The 18,721-nt window shown below is 42.5% G+C and overlaps 1 protein-coding gene across 6 annotated transcripts in view; it reads right to left on the minus strand.

The window, feature by feature from the left end:
- LOC128560148 (TRPM8 channel-associated factor 2-like) overlaps positions 1-6,775 on the minus strand; it is a 68,484-nt gene extending 61,709 nt beyond the window's left edge. For 4 of the 6 annotated variants that reach the window (XR_008372893.1, XM_053553677.1, XM_053553675.1 and 1 more), the window contains exons 1-2: positions 6,700-6,748; positions 3,701-4,337 (exon numbers count right to left, since the gene is read on the minus strand). Coding sequence is in view for 4 of the 6 variants with exons in the window: in XM_053553677.1 (XP_053409652.1) it covers positions 3,701-4,323 (623 nt within the window). In the remaining 2 variants the exon portion in view is untranslated. Of the gene's footprint in view, positions 1-3,700; positions 4,338-6,699 lie in introns of all 6 variants that reach the window. The other 2 variants (XM_053553676.1, XM_053553679.1) reach the window with 2 other exon arrangements.
- Between the last annotated feature and the right edge of the window lie 11,946 nt (positions 6,776-18,721).

Genomic DNA, 18,721 nt, shown 5'->3' on the forward strand with positions numbered 1-18,721 from the left:
CTTAAATAATCAGACAAACATTTTAGGTTTGTAGGCCATTTGGTGTCTCCTGGAATTATTCAGCTTTGCCACCATCTTGAAAGCGGCTACGCACAATTTGTAAATGAATGTGAGTGGCTGTGTTCCAATAAAACTTTATTTACAAAAAAAGGCGGCTAGCCTACAGGCTTTAGTTTGTCAATCTTGATATAAAATCCAGATTTAACTTTTAATTTATAGGAAATATAGAGAAAAAAAGGATTATGACACGATGACACGATGTGGATGGAATCAGCACATAGTACTGCGCTGTTGAGTACAGAGTACCTGGTGCCTTCAACAACAACAAAACTGCAAGACAAAGAGTTGGAAAGGTACCTCATATCCCACAAGAGATATAAAAGTCATATGAAGAAATCAAAATATTTGGGCTTTATTTAAATACTATGCTAACAAATTTTGAAAAATACTATAAGACAATCACAGAAATAGTGACATTGAGTAATTATTCTTTTAGGTGTTATAATGGTTCCTTGTGATTTCAAAGGAGTTCCTATCTTTAGAGATATACCCTATATTTAAAATATTACAGATGAAATAATGCGGTGCTTGCTAGTTGCTTCAAAATAATCTTGGGTGGGAAGGGGTTGGGCCATCGATGAGATGACCAGGAGTTGACACTAACTGGGTTGGGCAAAGGCTGCATGGGGGTTCATTGTACTACTCTCTCTGTTTTTGTATATGTTTAAAATTTTCCATAATTAAAAATTTTTTTAAAGCTCCAGATTCAGTGATGGAGAATATAGGTATAGATGTAGAAAAACAGGTTTAGTTTTCTGGAGAGGAAAGTCTCTTGGGGCAATTAAGAGAGATTACACTGACATGATTTAAGTTGTTTGTTCCTTAATACTAGAACCAAAAACAAGTCCAACCCCACACACACACACATCCACCCTAATGTCTCTGAATATGCAAATCATCTTTCTTACCCTTCCAGAAAATTAGGACTTCCAAGAGGCTCAGGGCTTGGGGCTAAGGGTCCGGGGCACTGCCAACTACTCACTAGCATTTGTATGCCCTTTCTTCCTTGTAACAGAATCTTGACTTCTGCAGAGATGCCAGTACCCATGTAAAAATATCTGGCCCCTCAGACCCCTGGCATCTAGGGTTGGCCATATGATCTAGGCTTAGCCACTAAAATATCAATGGAAATCTAATGATTAGGGCTTCCAGAAAATACAATTTTCTTTTTTTTTTTTTTTTTTTTTTTGTGGGTTTTGGCCGGGGCTGGGTTTGAACCTGCCACCTTCGGCATATGGGACTGGCGCCCTACCACTTTGAGCCACAGGCGCCGCCCCAGAAAATATAATTTTCTAAATTAGAAGGGGCAGACTCAGGTATATCCATCCCAGCTTATCACTGTCTGGGTGTAGTTATAGTATCTGAAGTAGCAATGGCCATCTTATACCAATAGGATAAATACAGCACATGATGGGGGCAGGGATGATGGAGCGAGGGAGAAACAGAAAAACAGTGACCATGGAATGTTTTTGAGTGACTGTTATAGGCCTGGACTACTTACATGGGCTTCACGCTACATAAGAAAAATCAATCCCCACATTGTTATCCACTACAGTGATGCATCTGATACATGTGGCCACATGCAATTAGTCACTAATATCTCAAACCCCAAATATCCAAAATTAAATTCCTGATTTCCTCTAATCTACCTTCTTCTCATAATCATTCACAGCTCCACAAATGGTATCACATATCTGTAAGTATTTCAGAACAAAAATCCTAAATCCTCTTTCTCAGGCTTGCTTCATATTCAGGCCATCAGCCAAGCCTGTTGTGTCTATCTTTTTTTTTTTTTTTTTGCAGTTATAACCGGGGCTGGGTTTGAACCCACCACCTTTGGCATATGGGGTCAGTGCCTTACTCCTTTGAGCCACAGGTGCCTCCCCTATTGTGTCTTATCTTTGACATGTGTCCATAATCAAATCTCTTCTCAGGAGCTTCTCAGGAGCACCATTGCTATCACCCTCATCCAGTCACCATCACCTCTCATCTAGCCTATTTTGGTGACTTCCTTTTCACTCTCTTGCTTCAACCTTTGCCTCCTACAGTCTATTCTCTACCATCAATCAGAAGGTTTCTTGTAGAAGCCATACCTTATCCATTCTTTGTACAGAATCCAAAATGCTTTTCCATCTCACTATGCATAGATTTGGTATAGATGACCCCAGCTCTCATTCACTCTGCTCGTGTCACTCCGGCTTCCTTGATGCTCCTGCATCATACCAAGTGGGCTTCTGTTCCAGGTTTTCATCCTTGCTCCTCTTTCGTAAATGCATACTTGGCTCATTCCCTCACTTTCTTCAGGTCTCTAAATGTCACCTACCAGAGAAGCCTCCCACACCGGTCATTTGCTTATTTTCACTCACTCCTCTGCCACTTTTCTTGGTCATCCTCTGTGTTTTAGGGAACTAAATTTCCCAGGCTGCCTTCCCCCTTGCATACTGGTGGCTCAGTCTACCAGGACTGAGAGGCAGAGGTACAAGACTGAAGTGGGGAAGGAAGGACGAAGGAGCCAAAGTCTGTGCTTCTATCTCCAGATAGTGTCCTAGTAACCATGGTATCGTCTCTGAGACTCTGGCTCCCACCAGACCGACCTTCTACCAGTGTTCCCAGCTTCTGCTAAACAGACCAGGATGGCTCCAGCTTTGACCAGGCAGCCACAGCACCTGTATTCCAGTAATACCTCCCTCTTTCAGTCCTATGTTGCTAATCTCTCAGTTATCCACTGCTCCCTGTGTGGCTTCTCAACTCTTCCATCATCTGCATTAGTCAATTCCCTGTACTAAATTCCTTCTGTTTGAAACATCTAAAAATCCTGACAAATCTAACTCAGTCTGATGGATAGGACTTCCCTGAAGACTTTAAATAAAATAACCTCCCCTCCCTTCTTTGTTCTTATGCTAACCATACCCTAACCTGTACCCTAACCCTAATTCTTGCTTTGTTTTCCCTCTGAGCTCTTATCAATGCCTGATATAACTGCCTAATTCTATCCTGGAATATAAGCCTCAGGACAGCATGATTTATCTTCTTTGATCTCTTTTAGAACATGACAGGGCCTGACCACTGGAAGGTGCTCATAAAAACATGTTCCTTCATTTATTTAAGATTTGTATTCCAGGAACATGGAGATAACATGGTGAGGGAGAAAAGCTTTTCTATTCAGCTGATTATTGCTTTGGCCATAAGGAGTGATAGAATCAGGTACCTGCCCAAATAAACTTGCCCCATCCAGGCAGGGTCAGGTTCAGGAAATGGCCCACCCAGGAAATAGGAATGTCACCAATCCTGGCGGCCCTAACCCTTTAAATCCCTGTATGCCATTGCCCACGTGTAGATTTCTCCCTAGTCAGGAGTCTTACCCCTACCTGTCTTCTAGGTGGAATAAAGGCCACATTAACTGCATGAATTGGATCTCCATTTTCCTTTCGCCTTGCATCTCCAAATAATTTTATCCTTGGGTCCAGAAACTTTCAGGGAAGGAGTGGCAGTGAGGACTCAGTTCCTCTTGTATCTGGGTACATTTTATTATCCTGCTTTTGATTTGTGACAGTTTCAAAACTGAATGGAAAATCATCTGAACTGAAATGGAAGTGTGTTGAAGAGAGCATCAACTCCCTAATGGGGAACAGACACTCACCTGACATGGAGTGGAATCTTGGGCACTTTCTTAGAGACCTTGAACCGGCCTCTGTCTCCACAGATGTCAGTGAAGTACACCCCAGCCACACTTGTCACCTGGTTCCCAGGGAACACGGACAGCACCTTGTCACGGCCATGCTTGCTGGCCCAATACCAGGCTTGGCCCCCGATGAGCAAGCCCCCTCCATGTTTCACAAACTGGATCAGCGTGGCAGTCATGTTATTATCATAGGCATTCGTGCAGTAAACCCCCAGGCCCTCTCCTGGTTCTGGTGCAATGTGGGCCTCAACCCCGGAGTTCTGCAGGATGTTCACTAGTGATGCCAGGGATGTGTGGACTCTAATGGGAGTTCCTGGGGAGGGGCGCAGCCAGCCCACAGCATTAAGAAGAAATGGAGCCAAGCCAGCATGTACCAGGTAGCCCTCATGGGGTAAGATCACCAGCCGGCCTTTGCCATAGGAAGATGCAGCAATGAGCACCTGGCCCTTGTCATTCACCATCACTGGGAAGGCAGCCTCTCCAATAAGAAGGAGTTCGCTGGGGATGGGACCTTTGGGGACATCCCAGCTTGTCACTCCATCCATGAGGGCCTCAAAAGCAGTATCAGGGGTTGTTGCCATGGTTCTATCAGCTGCTGCAAGGGAAAGTAAACATTCAGGTTGATCAGAACAGATGAAGGAATGAGTGAAAAAACAACAAATAAATTTTACTGGGCTCCTTACCATGAACCAAGCACTCTTTTAACATTGGGTATTCAGCAAAAAATAAAACAAAAAAGGTTTCCACTTTTGTGATTCAAATATTTTAGAAGGATAATGAATAAATAGGAAAATGCACAGATAAATAAAATGTAACCATTAATTGCTTGAGAAAAATGAACCAATGATGTGATATGGAATGATTGGATGACTACTTTTGGGGAGAGAAAAGGCCTTTATGAGAAAGTGACATTGAAGCTGAAGCCCAAAATGCTGGGGGTGGGGGTGGGGAGCACAAGAGAAGGGCCAAGTTGGCATAGTGCAAGGCACAGGTAGGAACAGTACTCACAGCGGGGTGAGGGGAAGGCCAGATCCTGCAGGGCTTGGTAGATAAAGGTGACAGTTAAGTTGACATTGTGAGAAGACTTAGTGTTAGATTTCTTTGGACAAAATGGTCGCATGACCTGTCAGAAACTGAATTTCCACCATATGAGTTGAAAATTCCCTAATGGGGAAATCCTCCCCACCTCTCTTTGGATAGCATCCTGCAGTGTCTAGAGGGCTTTTAAAATTCCATGTCCCTAAGACTGAGCTCCTTTCAAAACAGCTCCTTTTGGACAAATGACTTAAGCCTCAGCTATAGAAAGAATAATATGGCTCTTGGAGGATTGTTTTTGAAGACTAAAAGTGATAAGGGACACTGAGAAAGGGGCTTCAAGGGGAATGGGAGGAAAGCCTGGCCTGCTTAATAACGGAGTCTGGAGGGCCCATAGGAACATTCATCCCCCTGCAGCTGTCTGTGCTGCTCCAGTTTTATTTTCAATGTCCACTCACTTTTGCTTTTGATTCTCACACTGCCTCAGTTGAACATTCTAGCTCAGACAAGTAATCCAACCAGGTCTACTGGTTTCAACTCCCAACAAAAAGAGTACATATAAAAATGCCTTCTCCAGAGTTGTCACACGCACAGTGAGCAGTGTGTAAACATGAATGCCTGTGCCTTGGCTGCCCTTTCTGGTTTCCCCAGGTGCCAAGGGCAATGTAGCAGATATGCTGGGTGCCCTGAGAGGAGCCTGCTGTGAGAGACTTCCCTGAGGACTCAGCTGCGTCTCACCTCCGCAGCTGTGCAGTGCAGCCCTGATGAGCCAGTGAGTTGACGTTCTGGGTGAGCTTCACCTAGTGGCAGAGGGAGTAAGGAAAAATGCCCAGTGGCTGTCCTGAGGCCTAGTCTGTAGAGTTTTTCAGAGTCCCACAAGGAACCAAACTCCAGGTATGCCAGTGAACTGCAGACAATTCAGCCACATCCTTTTCTCGGCTTTCTCTCGTTCCTTACCTCATTCTTTCTACTCCCTTACTCCAGATGTTCTAGGCTCACCTCCCAAAACAACATCTGCAGGAAGAATCTAAACTAAGACGGATCCCAATCCCTTGAGTAACACCGACCTCTCCCCTTCCCTCTTGTTTCCATGCATAGTCAGCATCAGCCACATCATTCTGTTAGCCTTCCCTCACTATCTCCCTCAAACATCAGTCTCTTTAGTTAGCAATCGTGTCTAGACTAAGCCAATGTGCTTTTAGCTCCCCATATTTCAACCACTTCCTGTAAAAGGTAAAATTTGCTGAGTGTCTCCCTTGTTTTTTACTGCAGATACTAAACTTTTTTCCTGCTAATTTCTTCCACAAAATCTCTAGTCGACTCGGCATCCCTGAGTATGCTCTGTATTGCCCATTGCCCGTAGCATTCCTTCTCCTTCCTCAATTCCTTTACCATCTACCACTTTTTTTCTTAATACGGCTCCCAGGAAGGTGAATTCATTAACACAATTCACCCGGAGCTGGAGCATCGGGCCTGTGGGGGGCGTAATCTCAGATTCAGGGTGTAGGAAAAAGGCAGCAGAGAGAGATCAGGAAGCCCGAGTTCGTGTAAACTACCTCTCTCTCAGAAGACAAGGGGAGTTTTACATTTATGGGACTTCCTAATCTGACAGGAAAAAACAAACAAAACCCTTGGATGAGTAATATGTCCCAGAATGCGGACCCCACCACTCTGTAACTAAATGTGCTTGCGCGCGCGAACTCACACGCCACGTATATCTTTGTCAAATTCGGGATTCAAAGAACAGAGAGAAGTATGTTTTCAGACAGAGAATAGCAACAGACTAAAAAAAGGCGAAATGAAACAAATACCCTAGACCTAAGGAGGGAATGGACACCGTGACTGCTGGGAATGGCACCCTGCATGCCTCTGCTTAGGCCACCATTTCCAACCCCCGAACGCGCTAGGATAAGAAAACTCACGCCTAGGTGGTCGAAGTCCCTGGAGACTGGCTGGCTCTTCACCCAGCAGCGGGGCGGTCTCGGAGGCGGGGCGCTCGCAGAGGCGGGGCTGCATGGGAGGCGGGGAGGGACAGCGTCGGGGGCGGAGCAGTCCCGGAGGCGGGGCGGTCCTGGAGGCGAGGTGCTCCCAGAGGCGGGGCGATCGCAGAGGCGGGCCTACATGTGAGGCGGGGTGGGGCGGGACTGGGCAGCATATGGGGGTAGGGCCATCCCGGAGGCAGGAGGTCGCAGAGGTGTTGGAGGTGTGGTAGGGCCTTCCTGGAGGCGGTGTGATCCCAGAGGCAGGGCTGTATCTAAGACAGGACAGTCCTGAAGGCGAGGCGGTCTCAGAGGCGGGGCCGTGACGTAAGCGGGGTGGTTTCAGAGGCGGAGCTGTATCAGAGACAGGGCGGGGCAGCGGTGTGATGGAGGCGGGGCCGTCCCCGAGGTGGGGCTGGGGCGCGGGCGGCCACCTCCTCTAATTCTCCGGCCCTCCGCCCTTGGGCGGTGTGTCAAGTTCTGGCAGCTTTTCTAGGGGTGCGGCCCCACCCTTCCGGTTGGGGGGAATCCCTCTCCCTTCCGAACTTTGAGAACCCAAACCGGCTCCCCCAGACCCTTCGAGGGTTAGTAGACTCAAGAGGAAGCTCTCAAGATTGCTATGGCACTTGACGAGAAGAGCAAACTCCAAGACTTCAATAGATCATATTCTGGACGAACAATTTCCCCCAAACAACATAACCCAGGGCGGAAACCCCGTATGGAAGGAATTGGGATCCCTTCCCCTTGGATCCTGGGGTGTGGCGCCCCAGAGTCCGCGCCTGCCATCTCACCCCTGCCCCTCTAGCTCCTGTATGGAGGAATGCCCCCTGGTGGTCATCCCAGGGGCATGCACCCCCGCCAGGTTTTGCTGTGGATTATCACAGGAGTCTTCCTCAGTGATAGTATTTCTGGGAAGGAAATGTGCCTGTCGCGTCACGGAGACAGACACGTTCGCACATGGCTGAAGAAATTAAGCTAAAACTATAGAACGGCTGCTGCTTGGGGTTCGAAAGGTGGAAGAGTAACAAGAGATTTGCTCTGACTCTGCTTTTGCATAGTTTTGTATAGCACATACAGTATTGAGACAGGAAAAGTTTGAAAAGTGACTTCACTTCATAACCATTGTAGAGAATGAGCTTTTCTTACTTTTTTCAAGCTCTCCTTTGGGGCTACCCCTGATTACACAAGTAAATCACCGAAGTGTTTGTAAAGTTACCAGATGTGTTTGCTTTTTCTTTTTTTTAAACAGGTACCTGGCTGTCTTTTTATAAGCGTTATTTAAAAGCAGCAGTTTTTCACCGCAGATACCCCCACTGCATTTTGACAGGTTACAGACTTTTATATTCTTTCTTCTTTCTCAGAGGTAGTGTCTTCAGCTGAGTTTCATGACCTCTCCTCCAGGACCTTGCTGTCAAGTTGCCCCTCCTTTTTGTGTTTTCGTTTTTCATCTCTTTCTGATTTCTTTTATAAAATATGCTTTAGTTAGACTCCTTTCTTTGCCTCTCTATACATAGGTCATTTCTTTCCTGTAGTCACCCCTTGTTCACCAAGGAAGAGTGGCAGCCTCAGCAAGTCAGCCTTTGTTTCCACCACTTCCATTCCTTCCCAGGTCACCAGTGGACTTCTTCCAAAATCCAGACTCCATCCTTATTTCCTTGACTTCAGCACACAGCAGGCAACACTGCCTGGCCCCTCAGTTCTATTCTTTTCTCTTAAACTAACACAATGGTATATTATTACCGTATTTCTCTTTAGAACTTTACCAAAATATACTTTCATCTATTAAATTAAACAAAATGTGGCCTGAGGTTGCCTTCCTACTTTGAGTGTCTACGTTGCCAACAGCAAACTGACTTAGGATGTGAACAGGCCACAGCTTCACTCAAGAACTTGTAACAAGCAAGTGAGTCCCAGCCAATCATAGTAGGTGTGTGCCAGCCAGTCTCACATTCTCACACTACCAACTGATCAGACTATGTCCATATAAGACAAATGCCCCAACACACCATGCCCTGTAAAGCAAATGCTGAACTTTAACCAATCAAACTGTTTTTGTAAGGCACTTCCTTTTTAAAAATATATTTATATTTTTTTTTTCTAGGCACTTCCCTTTTCTGTCTATAAATATTGCCTGTGCATATTGCTGGGTAGAGTTCTCTGAACATTTTCTGGTTCTGAGTGCTGCCTGGTTCATGAATCATTCTTTGCTCAGACAAAATCCATTAAGTTTAATTTATCTAGAGTTTTGAATGTATCACAGCACTTTAAAGCAGGTGTTTTTTTTCCTTTGAGGGTGGGGGATTTGAGGAATACGATCTTGATACTTTAATACATTGTCAAGTGCTTTCTGTTATAGGCTGAATTGTATCCCCCTGAAGCACACGTGTTGAGGTCCTAATCGTCAATACCTCAGAATGTAACTGTATTTGGAGAGAAGATCTTTAAAGAAGAGAGTAAGTTAAAATGAGGCTATTAAAGTGGGGTCCTGGTCATGTATGACTGGTGTTCCTCCAGAAAGAGAAAGAGACACCAGGATTCAAGCCCACAGGGAAGACTACGTGAGGACACAGTAAGGTGGCTGTCTGCAGGCCAAGGAGAGAGGCTGCTGAAGACAATGAACTCTGCAGGCAGCCTGATGTTAGATGTCCAGCGTCCAGAACTATCGGAAAATAAATGTCTGCCGTTTAAACCACCTAGTCTGTGGTACTTTGTTACAGCAGCCCTAGCTAATTAATACACCTATATGCTTCATGGTCCTTTTCTGTGAGGAAAGTACAGAACTTTAAAAGATGATTCTTAGGGAAGCCAGGTAATAGAAAGATCATGGTCTAGGTTTATGTGCAGGTGCAGAACCTTACTTTTTAAAGAAAAATTGTGCTGACTTAATGATTTGTTTTTAGAGTAAAAACATAAATTTTAGAGTCTCACTTTCACAACAAGAAATTTATTGCCAGGCAGAATTAGTAAGCAAATAAAATTTAAAAGAATAAACAGCATTTTCATTGCTCAGACTTTCAAAGTTTTAAAATGTTGCTAATACTGAGTGCTGCCAAAACTGTGAGAAAACAGACAATGTCCAAAATTGGTGATGAGAATGTGAAAGGGTAGAAATTTTCCCTAAGATAAACTGAAGGTATTTGTCAAATGTAAATCCATTTATCTATCTACTTATCTGTTTGCTCTTTATCCCAGAAACTCACTTTTAAAAATTTATCTCATGTAAGAGTTCAAATGGTTATGTCCAAAGCCATATAAGGCACAGCTCGGCCTTACTGCCTCTTTAAGTAAAAAACAGTTTTACCGTTACCGGGTAACTTTACCCGGAAACTAGCCAACCAATCACCTTATGCCCCATCTTGCTTATTCTAGCCAAACCCCAGTTGGCAACTCCTCTGAACCTCCCAACAAGACACACCCTCCTTCCCCGTAATGCTTATAAGGCACAAGTTTTTCAATAAAGTTTGAGACTTGATCAGAAAACTGTCTTGTCTCCCTTTCTCGTGCCCCTTGTTTGTTTTTCTCCTTTAGGTGGTTCCTGCGTCCCCCGTTGCTGTCCCGCGGGTCGGGACATGGTTATATGTAAAAGATGTTCAACGGAGAATTAGTTTCAATAGACAACTCAAAAGGACTTAATAAGTTTAAATGATCAATAAGTTAATGATTAATTTAAGATACATTATACAAGATGGCCATAAAGTTGCACACAACTTTATGGCCACCCTGTATGTAGCCAAATGTACAATGGGACATTTTCCAACTGAGGAATGAGTTAAATCTGTGAGTAATAATAGGGAAATGTTTACAAGTTTTAATGTTTAAATACTATTCAGCCATTAAAAAAATGGAGATTTTACAGCCTTTGTATTAACCTGGATGGAAGTGGAACACATTGTTCTTAGTAAAGCATCACAAGAATGGAGAAGCATGAATCCTATGTACTCAATTTTGATATGAGGACAATTAATGACAATTAATGACATGGTGGGGGTGGGGGAAGGAGAGAGCAGAGAGAAAGAAGGAGAGAGAGGTGGGGGAAAGGAAGAGCAGAGAGAGGGAAGGATGGAGGGGGTGGGGTCTTGGTGTGTGACACACCTTTTGGGGGCAAGACACAATTGTAAGAGGGACTTTACCTAACAAATGCAATCAGTGTAACCTGATTTCTTGTACCCTCAATGAATCCCCAATAATAAAAAACATGTATTTTGGGTAGTGCATAGATGATCTTCTTAACACAGAAAAAGATTTTTATATACACACATTTGTAGGTGTGTGCCTGTGAGCGTGTGTGTGTAACATGTGGTAATGTCTTGAAAATTTCCGAAGAATTTAGTAACCTCATCATTCACCTGTGATAAGTGGCTCCAGGGTGTTTGGAAACGTAGAGGAGTCTTTTTCTTTTCATCTTTTATAGTTTTTAATCTCCATTATTTGTGTCATAAAGAGAAAACACTAAAAACAACGAAAAGCATAAATGTTTCTAGGAAGAAATGCTCATACGCATTTTGTTTACAGAAGAGTCATGAAGACTTCTGAAATTGTTTTCACTGTTACCTCATAAAAGTTAATAATATCACTAGTTAAAGTCCCCAAATTTCATCCTAGCTTATATGACTGAACAGCACTTTGTATCTAGTATAGAGTCAGTCTACACCCTCTGGTCACATCCTGTCCTCTCATTGGCTTCACTGTGCACTTATCAATCGGTGCTTCTCAGTATTAAACTACTATCATCAAGTCTTACTCCATGTACCAATGTCTTGAAACCTCTCATCCCCTGTTCTCCATCTCCACACCCTGGCCCTCTATAGAGCCACCAGTATCTCTCCTACTGCAATGGTCCCTAACTGAACTCCCTTTACCTCCTTAAGTAATTTCTGAAACACTCTTGACACTGTAGTTAGTGTTCATTCCAAAGTTCGGTTCTGATCATATCAGCTCCTTGCTTAAAATTAAGCTTTCCATCAACCTTAGAATTTTGACCCAGATGTATGGCCTCCATGTGGATGGCTACAGCCTCAGTTGACACCATAGTTCCTTTTTTTCTCCCAGTACTTGAGCCCCTGGGATTTTCTTTAAGTTTATGGAATATGCAGCACTCTCTCCTACCCAGATTGAATTTCTTTCTTCTAAAAAACTATTCCTTTCCCTTCATCTAAGTTCAATTTTTACTTCCCTAGGAAAGAGTTTCCTAACTTCCAGACCATACCAAAACCTCCTCTTGACTATAGCAAATGCATTTGCTTCTTAGTTCTTATCATGGTTGTAATTCTGCATTTATGTGTATGATCATTTGATCGACATTGTTCTGTCTCATTAGGCTCTGGGGCTACAAATGCAGAGTGCTGTATTTTGCCCACCATCAGCTCCTTAATGCCTACTTTATTTCTGACATGTGTTAGGTTTTGGTTTCTCAATAAATATCTAAATACATACTGAATAAATAAGTATACAGATAAGTATAAAGTGAATGTCCAAAAAATGGTTTGTTGAATTTGTGAGTAAATAACTGACTTTTGGAGTACTAGTAGAATTCTTTTAGGCAGAAGACCAAATTCAAGTTTAAAAAGGAAAGAGCAAAGAGAAACTTACCTAAGGAAGAAAGTTTGAGTAAGACTTTTCAGAATTTCAGAATACTTCAAGATAGAAACCCAATGTGAGGGAAAGTAAGTTGAGTTCTTAGGTTTAATACCAGGAAATCACTGACCTTGAGGAACAGAAATGGGAGGTGAGCGCTAGAAGAGCAGGTCAGTAATGCCACACACCACAATCTGGCTCAGTGTTTCTTCCCTATGTTTGTACTCTTAGGTTTTAACTGGTGTCTACCTACATAACCCTCAATCTTTATGGTAAAGTACCATGATTGTTCTAAAGAGATTCCTGACAATATTTTGGCATTGCCATCATAGAAGGGCACTGAAAGATGTTGGTCTTTCCAGGGTCAGAGAGCAGAAGCAGGCCTGTCTTCACCAAAGCACTTGGTATCTGAGAGCAGGAGCTGGCTGAGGGATGGAACAGAGGACCAGTGTAAAGGCCCATTTAAAAGGTAGGAGACGAGGGCAGCGCTTGTGTCTCAGTGAGTAGGGCACTGTCCCCATACACCAAGGGTGGCTGGTTCGAAACTGGCTCCAGCCAAACTGCAACAACAACAAAATAGCCAGTCATTGTGGTGGGCGCCTATAGTTCCAGCTACTCGGGAGGCTAAGGCAAGAGAATCACTTAAGCCCAGGAGTTGGAGGTTGCTGTGAGCTGTGACATCATGGCATTCTACCACAGGTGACAAAGTGAGACTCTTTGTCTTAAAAATAAAAGTAGGAGATGAAAGATGATAACCAGCCCAAGTTTTGGTAAAAGGACCGTTGCTCATACAGAGGTGCAGACTTCTAGATCTTTTCTTCACCTAGGAGAAAATAGAAACTATTCCATGCAAGTGAACATGTTCTTACTGGAGGCACTCTGTGAGTGAACATATTCTGTGAGGCACTCTGGGACATTGAAGTGAAACTACAATCAGTAAATGTAGAGAGGAGACATGAGAGCAGCTGCAATATCTGATCAATTTATCTGAGTGCCAAAATTTGCTGCAAATTAACTGCAAGGGAAAAGAAAGGAAGAAGCAATTATTTCTGATCAAGGGATCAGAGAAGAACTTGGAGAGAAGATGACACAAAAACTTAGCTATGAGAGATATATGTATTTGTGGGCAGAGAAGAATGTAGGGCTTTACAGTGTGAGGCTGTATCTTATCCCAAACCTTGCAGCTATGAATGCGAAAGGCTTGATTTGAGAAAGACAAAACGTTTATTGTGACTAAAACTTGTTTAGCAGGACTTGCCTAGTGATCGCTCTAAAAAGAAGTTTGGGCTAGGCTTTGGGAGACTTTGGCTGTCATACTAAAGAGTTTGGATTTTATTCAACAGTCTGGAGGAAAGTTTTTAAGAAATGCCACTTAGGAGCCAGGCACCGTGACTCCTGCCTGTAATCTCAGCACTCTGGGAGGGTGAGGCAGGTGGATTGTCTGAGCTCACAGGTTGGAGACCAGCCTGAGCCGGAGTGAGACCCTGACTCTAAAAATAGCTGGGCATTGCAGATGGTGCCTGTAGTCCCAGCTACTCTGGAGGCTGAGGCAAGAGAATCGCTTGAGCACAAAAGTTTGAGGTTGCTCTGAGCTATGACGCCACAGCACTCTACACAGGGCAACAAAGTGAGACTCTGTCTCAAAAAAAAAAAGAAAAGAAAAAAGAAATTAAAAAAAGAAAGAAATGCCACATAGTAATCACTGCGATCTTCTCATCGACATCTACTACACACCCTACCTCTATTGTCCTTTCCAACCATATCCAAGATTTTTTTCCCAATAATCCATCTCTTCTTTCTTGATATTCAGGGGAAAATGAAATAATTTTCAGTTTTGGGTGGTGCCTGTAGCTCAGTGGGCAGGGCGCCAGCCACATACACCGAGCCTGCAGGTCACCACAGACACGGAACCTGGCCTGAGCAATGAAAACTGCAACCAAAAAAATAACCAGGCATTGTGGCGGGTGCCTATAGTTCCAGCTACTTGGAAGGCTGAGGCAAGATAATCACTTAAGCCCGAGAGTTGGAGGTTACTGTGAGCTGTGACACCACAGCACTCTACCCAGGGCGACAGCTTGAGACTCTGTCTAAAAAAGAAAAAATAGTAATAACAATTTCCAACTCTAAGGGTAAATATGTGTTAGCTTAAGTCAAGAAGACCAATTCATATTTTTGTGTTGCCATGATGGATCTTTCTGGATTATACAAAATAAATATACATATAGAGTATTTATATATTTTATAAATATACATAAACAATATTATACTTAATTGTCCAGCATATACAAGAGTCATGCACAAATCAGAATTGTTTTTACAGTTGGTACATGAGACCATTTTTATCAAATAGAGGGGCAGTTTCTTCAGTAATTATAGTTTATCCATAGGCCAAGTGCAGGGGTTATTGCATATATGTGCTTTCAAGATTGGGGTAGTATTGTCACTGGCATTCTTCTTCAATTATTTTCAGTCATGAGCTTAACCTAATGTGATCCCATATATTCTTTCCCAGGGAGCCTTAAGAATCTGGAAAGGATTAGCCACACTCTAATTTAGGAAAAGAGATGAACAAATCTACCTATGTGCATCTACTGGTATGAGTCACCACGGAGGTTTACTAAGTCACTATTTAAGATGATCCAGAACAGGTGTCTACAGCTGTTTTAAGAATAAGATCTGTGGTGGACATGAACATACTCCTGTCAGTTCTCCAACTGCAGGGATGGGTGTGTAACTGCGACAGCCCCAGCTGTTGTGCTCTGGAATCCATGACATGGAAGCTATGTTGCCCAAAGTCTTCTCCAGGCCACTGATAAAGTATGGCAGGGACTCTAAGACAGGACCCTTCTTGGGACACATGGGACTCTTCCTGTGGGTGACTTGCACTCAAGCACTCCCCACAAGCCTGGAAGAAATTTTTTGAGATCTGCACAGCCGTGTAAGCCCTTCTTTTCTTTGTTTTCTGCTTCCCAAGGGTTAGACCTACATTGCAGTCTAATAATGGCTCTTCCAGTCTCCTCTATCTCCCTCTATTCTCTCCCCTGTCTCTCATGCCTTACCTCAACCAGTCTCTTGTTCATCTGATCCTGTCTTGGCTTCTGCTTCTTGGAGGATCAAGAATAACACACGTACTAACATAATCATATCTCCTCATATTAAAAAAACACTAAAGTATACTTATTAAAATTGTGTTGCGCTATGAATAAAAAGCAAAGATATTAACTTGAGGGTGCTTGTGAAAGACTCATTATATATTTCATTATGTAGTATATTTTAGTAACTTGTATTGAAAGTATAGTATGGCCTATCTTCAAGGTCAAGTTCCTGCCCACTTCTTCATTGAAAGTAGTGAAACTTTGAAGTAATTCCTATAATTAGTTATAGTTAGTTAAATAGAATTAAAGGTTCTGCCTTTATTATTTTGCAGGGGAAGCAGCCCCTGACATCCTTGAACCTGTGTGGCACTCACAGGCCATCTATATTGTTCTCCTTTTATACATAAACAATTTCAGAAAACATCAAGAGCAGACAAAGTCACTCTGAGACCATCATAAAGTGAGACAGAAACAAGATCACTGTGCAAGATCCTTCTCTCTTTATCTAAAATGAATAACTGGTGCCATTATAAAACCAATTACAGCTTTATGCTCACTTGAGTCAGCCCTCCTTAAAGATGAAATTTGAGATCTCAGTCATAGAATTATCTTTTCTTCTGGACAGCATCTAATCCAGAAAAAAGCTTTGCTTTTTTAGACTCTTCTCAAAATTATCAAACCAAAGCCCAAATCCTAAAATAGGTTCATTCTAACATCCTTTGACTGAGATGCCCACAGTTCCCTATGTATAGTGTGCATTTTCCCTAGCCACAACAAATAACAGTTGGAACTTGTTCAGCTGTAGGTATGTTTCTGGTGGTGTTTGGCTCAGGGAATTATCTGATATACCTGAGAGTATTTCCCCTCCCCATCCCATTAAAAAGTTCTTCCTTCTCCAGTACTAAAGAGCCATCAGGCTTTATCCAAAAGGTCACTCTAACACTACTGACATGAGTTAGCAGTTTGCCTTTTTTAATGCTTTTGCTAGCCAGCTGAAATAGTTTACTTCCAGGTTGCTATGAGGCCCTAAGATTTACGTCTGCTCTAAGTGCTGGGAATAACCAATTAACGAATCAGAGTGCCAGTTTCCTAATGATTAAATTCCAAAGCCTTAATTAAGGCTTATTGTTTTCTTTTTAACAGTTTGGTCTAGGACTATACGGGCAACAAGAACAAAAGGAAAAACTCTATGTTTAAAAAAATAAGAGCTAGAGTTCCCTCCCTCACTTCTTACTTACCTTGGTAGAGGGTGAAGGAGCAGATTCTAACCTCTTTTCAAGTTCTTGGCTCCTATTTAAAGCACAAACATCTCACAGACAACAGGACTAGGTATAGATATAGCCTACTGTATATACTTGGGCCCTGGACAATAGCCCTGTCCAAGAGGAAGAGTGGGCTTCTAAGTCCAAGGGATCAACCTCTTCTAGACTCTTTGATAAGATTATTTTTATATTGTATGTTTGATCATTTTTTTCTCGCCTCCATTATGAGCACCATCTCAGACTTCAACTACACTAAGTAATTTTGGCAATATGTAAAAATTAGTTTTCTGGCTTTGTGAAAGCAACTCATGGGAACAGTTTTTAGTGCCAATGTATACATATTTCTTAAGCAGTTATGTATCTTGAGTTCTTATACAGTTCAGATGAATAGAAGTCATTTTTAATGTCCCTCAGGTGCATATATTTGTAGTAAAATAAAGCTTGGTTCCTGAATGCCATCACTGGCCATTGCTTGGCTTCTTTCAAAGTGGGAGTTGCTTCCCTCACCTCTGTTTATCTTTCATTTAGTTACTTAAGTTTTTTCTAATTATTTCTAATGTGAACACCTATGAAACCTACCACCCAATCTGAGACTAGAATACCAGTTATAAACTACACAAGTTCTCCTATCAAATAAATGTTTCTTTATAGCATATGAGTGCCTAAGAAACTAATGGCACTGTTAGCATTTCTCAGCTTTCTTAATCTAGAGGTGGAGCTGATATTTACATTTAGAAGAAAGGTCTCTTAAAAGTTGAGGACAAACTTCTAGCCCTTCTTAACCATACTTGGAAGATTGACTTCAATGATGTGGATGAGAAAAAGAAATCCTTTTAAAAATGGAAGCCAAGTCGGGGTCCAAAGGATTTTCAAGCAGTAGAGACATAGGAGGGAAATAGTCTTGAAAGAGGGGATTAAGCATGTTGTTTTTCTTTTTCAGCCAAAAATAATATCAACATGTAAGGCTATCACTAGTTATCTATTGACCTGTAAGTTATGTATATTCAGTGGGGCTGTAACCACAAATGGGAACATTCATTTAGGCACTAAGTATGTCAGCAATTGATTCTATAAAGAGAAGATGAGAAGGATTTCTAATAAATACTGCTGTTAAAGATTGGGTTGCCATCAGAGAGCTCCAGATGACTTTGGGAGTTAGATAATAGAGGAAAGTAAATAATGGCATATTTCAATTTCCTTTTACAGAATGTACATTGAGTGGTATGGTGGAAGACATAAAAGAATTTGTGATTTCTTATATAACATGAACAATCTGGGAACCCCTCTTATTTGTGAGGTTTATATCTCTATTCTAGAACCTAATGATATGTGGGAAATAGGGGAGATGCTAACTAACATAAGAAAAGACCTTTAAGCAAATATTTGTCTTCAGATAGAAATGTTAATGAGGTAAGCAAAGGACCAGCTAGCAAGAGACTAGGGATAGTAGTATACAAGAAACTTGGTAGGGAGCACAGACCAGCCCAGTGCCCTTCCCCAAGGGAGTAGCATCCTAGCAAAGACTCTGGATGGCCAGATCTGTGTTTTCCTGGAGCGCAGACCATCTCATCACCTAGCCCCTAGGCGAACAGCACCTGAAAAGAGCTGCCAGCCAGCCATCTCTGGCTCTTCAGTGTGTAGACCATCCCAGTGCCTACCCTCAAGTGACTAGCACTTGAGGAGGCAAACTAGCCATGCAAACTTTTGCAGGCTAGGCCACTGAGACACATGCAGGAATTGCTGACACTGACTTCATCTAACTAAGGTGCATGAAAACTACACTATTGTGCCCACTTGGAACTTAACACACTCTATCTAACCAGCATGCTAGGGTACATCTTCAGGTGAAAGGCTTTCCCCACAAAAGCCACTCTTATAAAGTTAGAAGAGGTGATCATTCTACCAGAAACACAGATATCAATGTAAGGATATGAGAAACATGAAAAACAATGAAACATGATATCATAAAAAAGCAATAATTATCCAGTACCTGACCCCCTTCATTTCTTATATATAAGAAATGAAAATTTATGA

Source organism: Nycticebus coucang, chromosome 11, assembly GCF_027406575.1.
Source record: "Nycticebus coucang isolate mNycCou1 chromosome 11, mNycCou1.pri, whole genome shotgun sequence".
Classification (NCBI taxonomy): domain Eukaryota; kingdom Metazoa; phylum Chordata; class Mammalia; order Primates; family Lorisidae; genus Nycticebus; species Nycticebus coucang.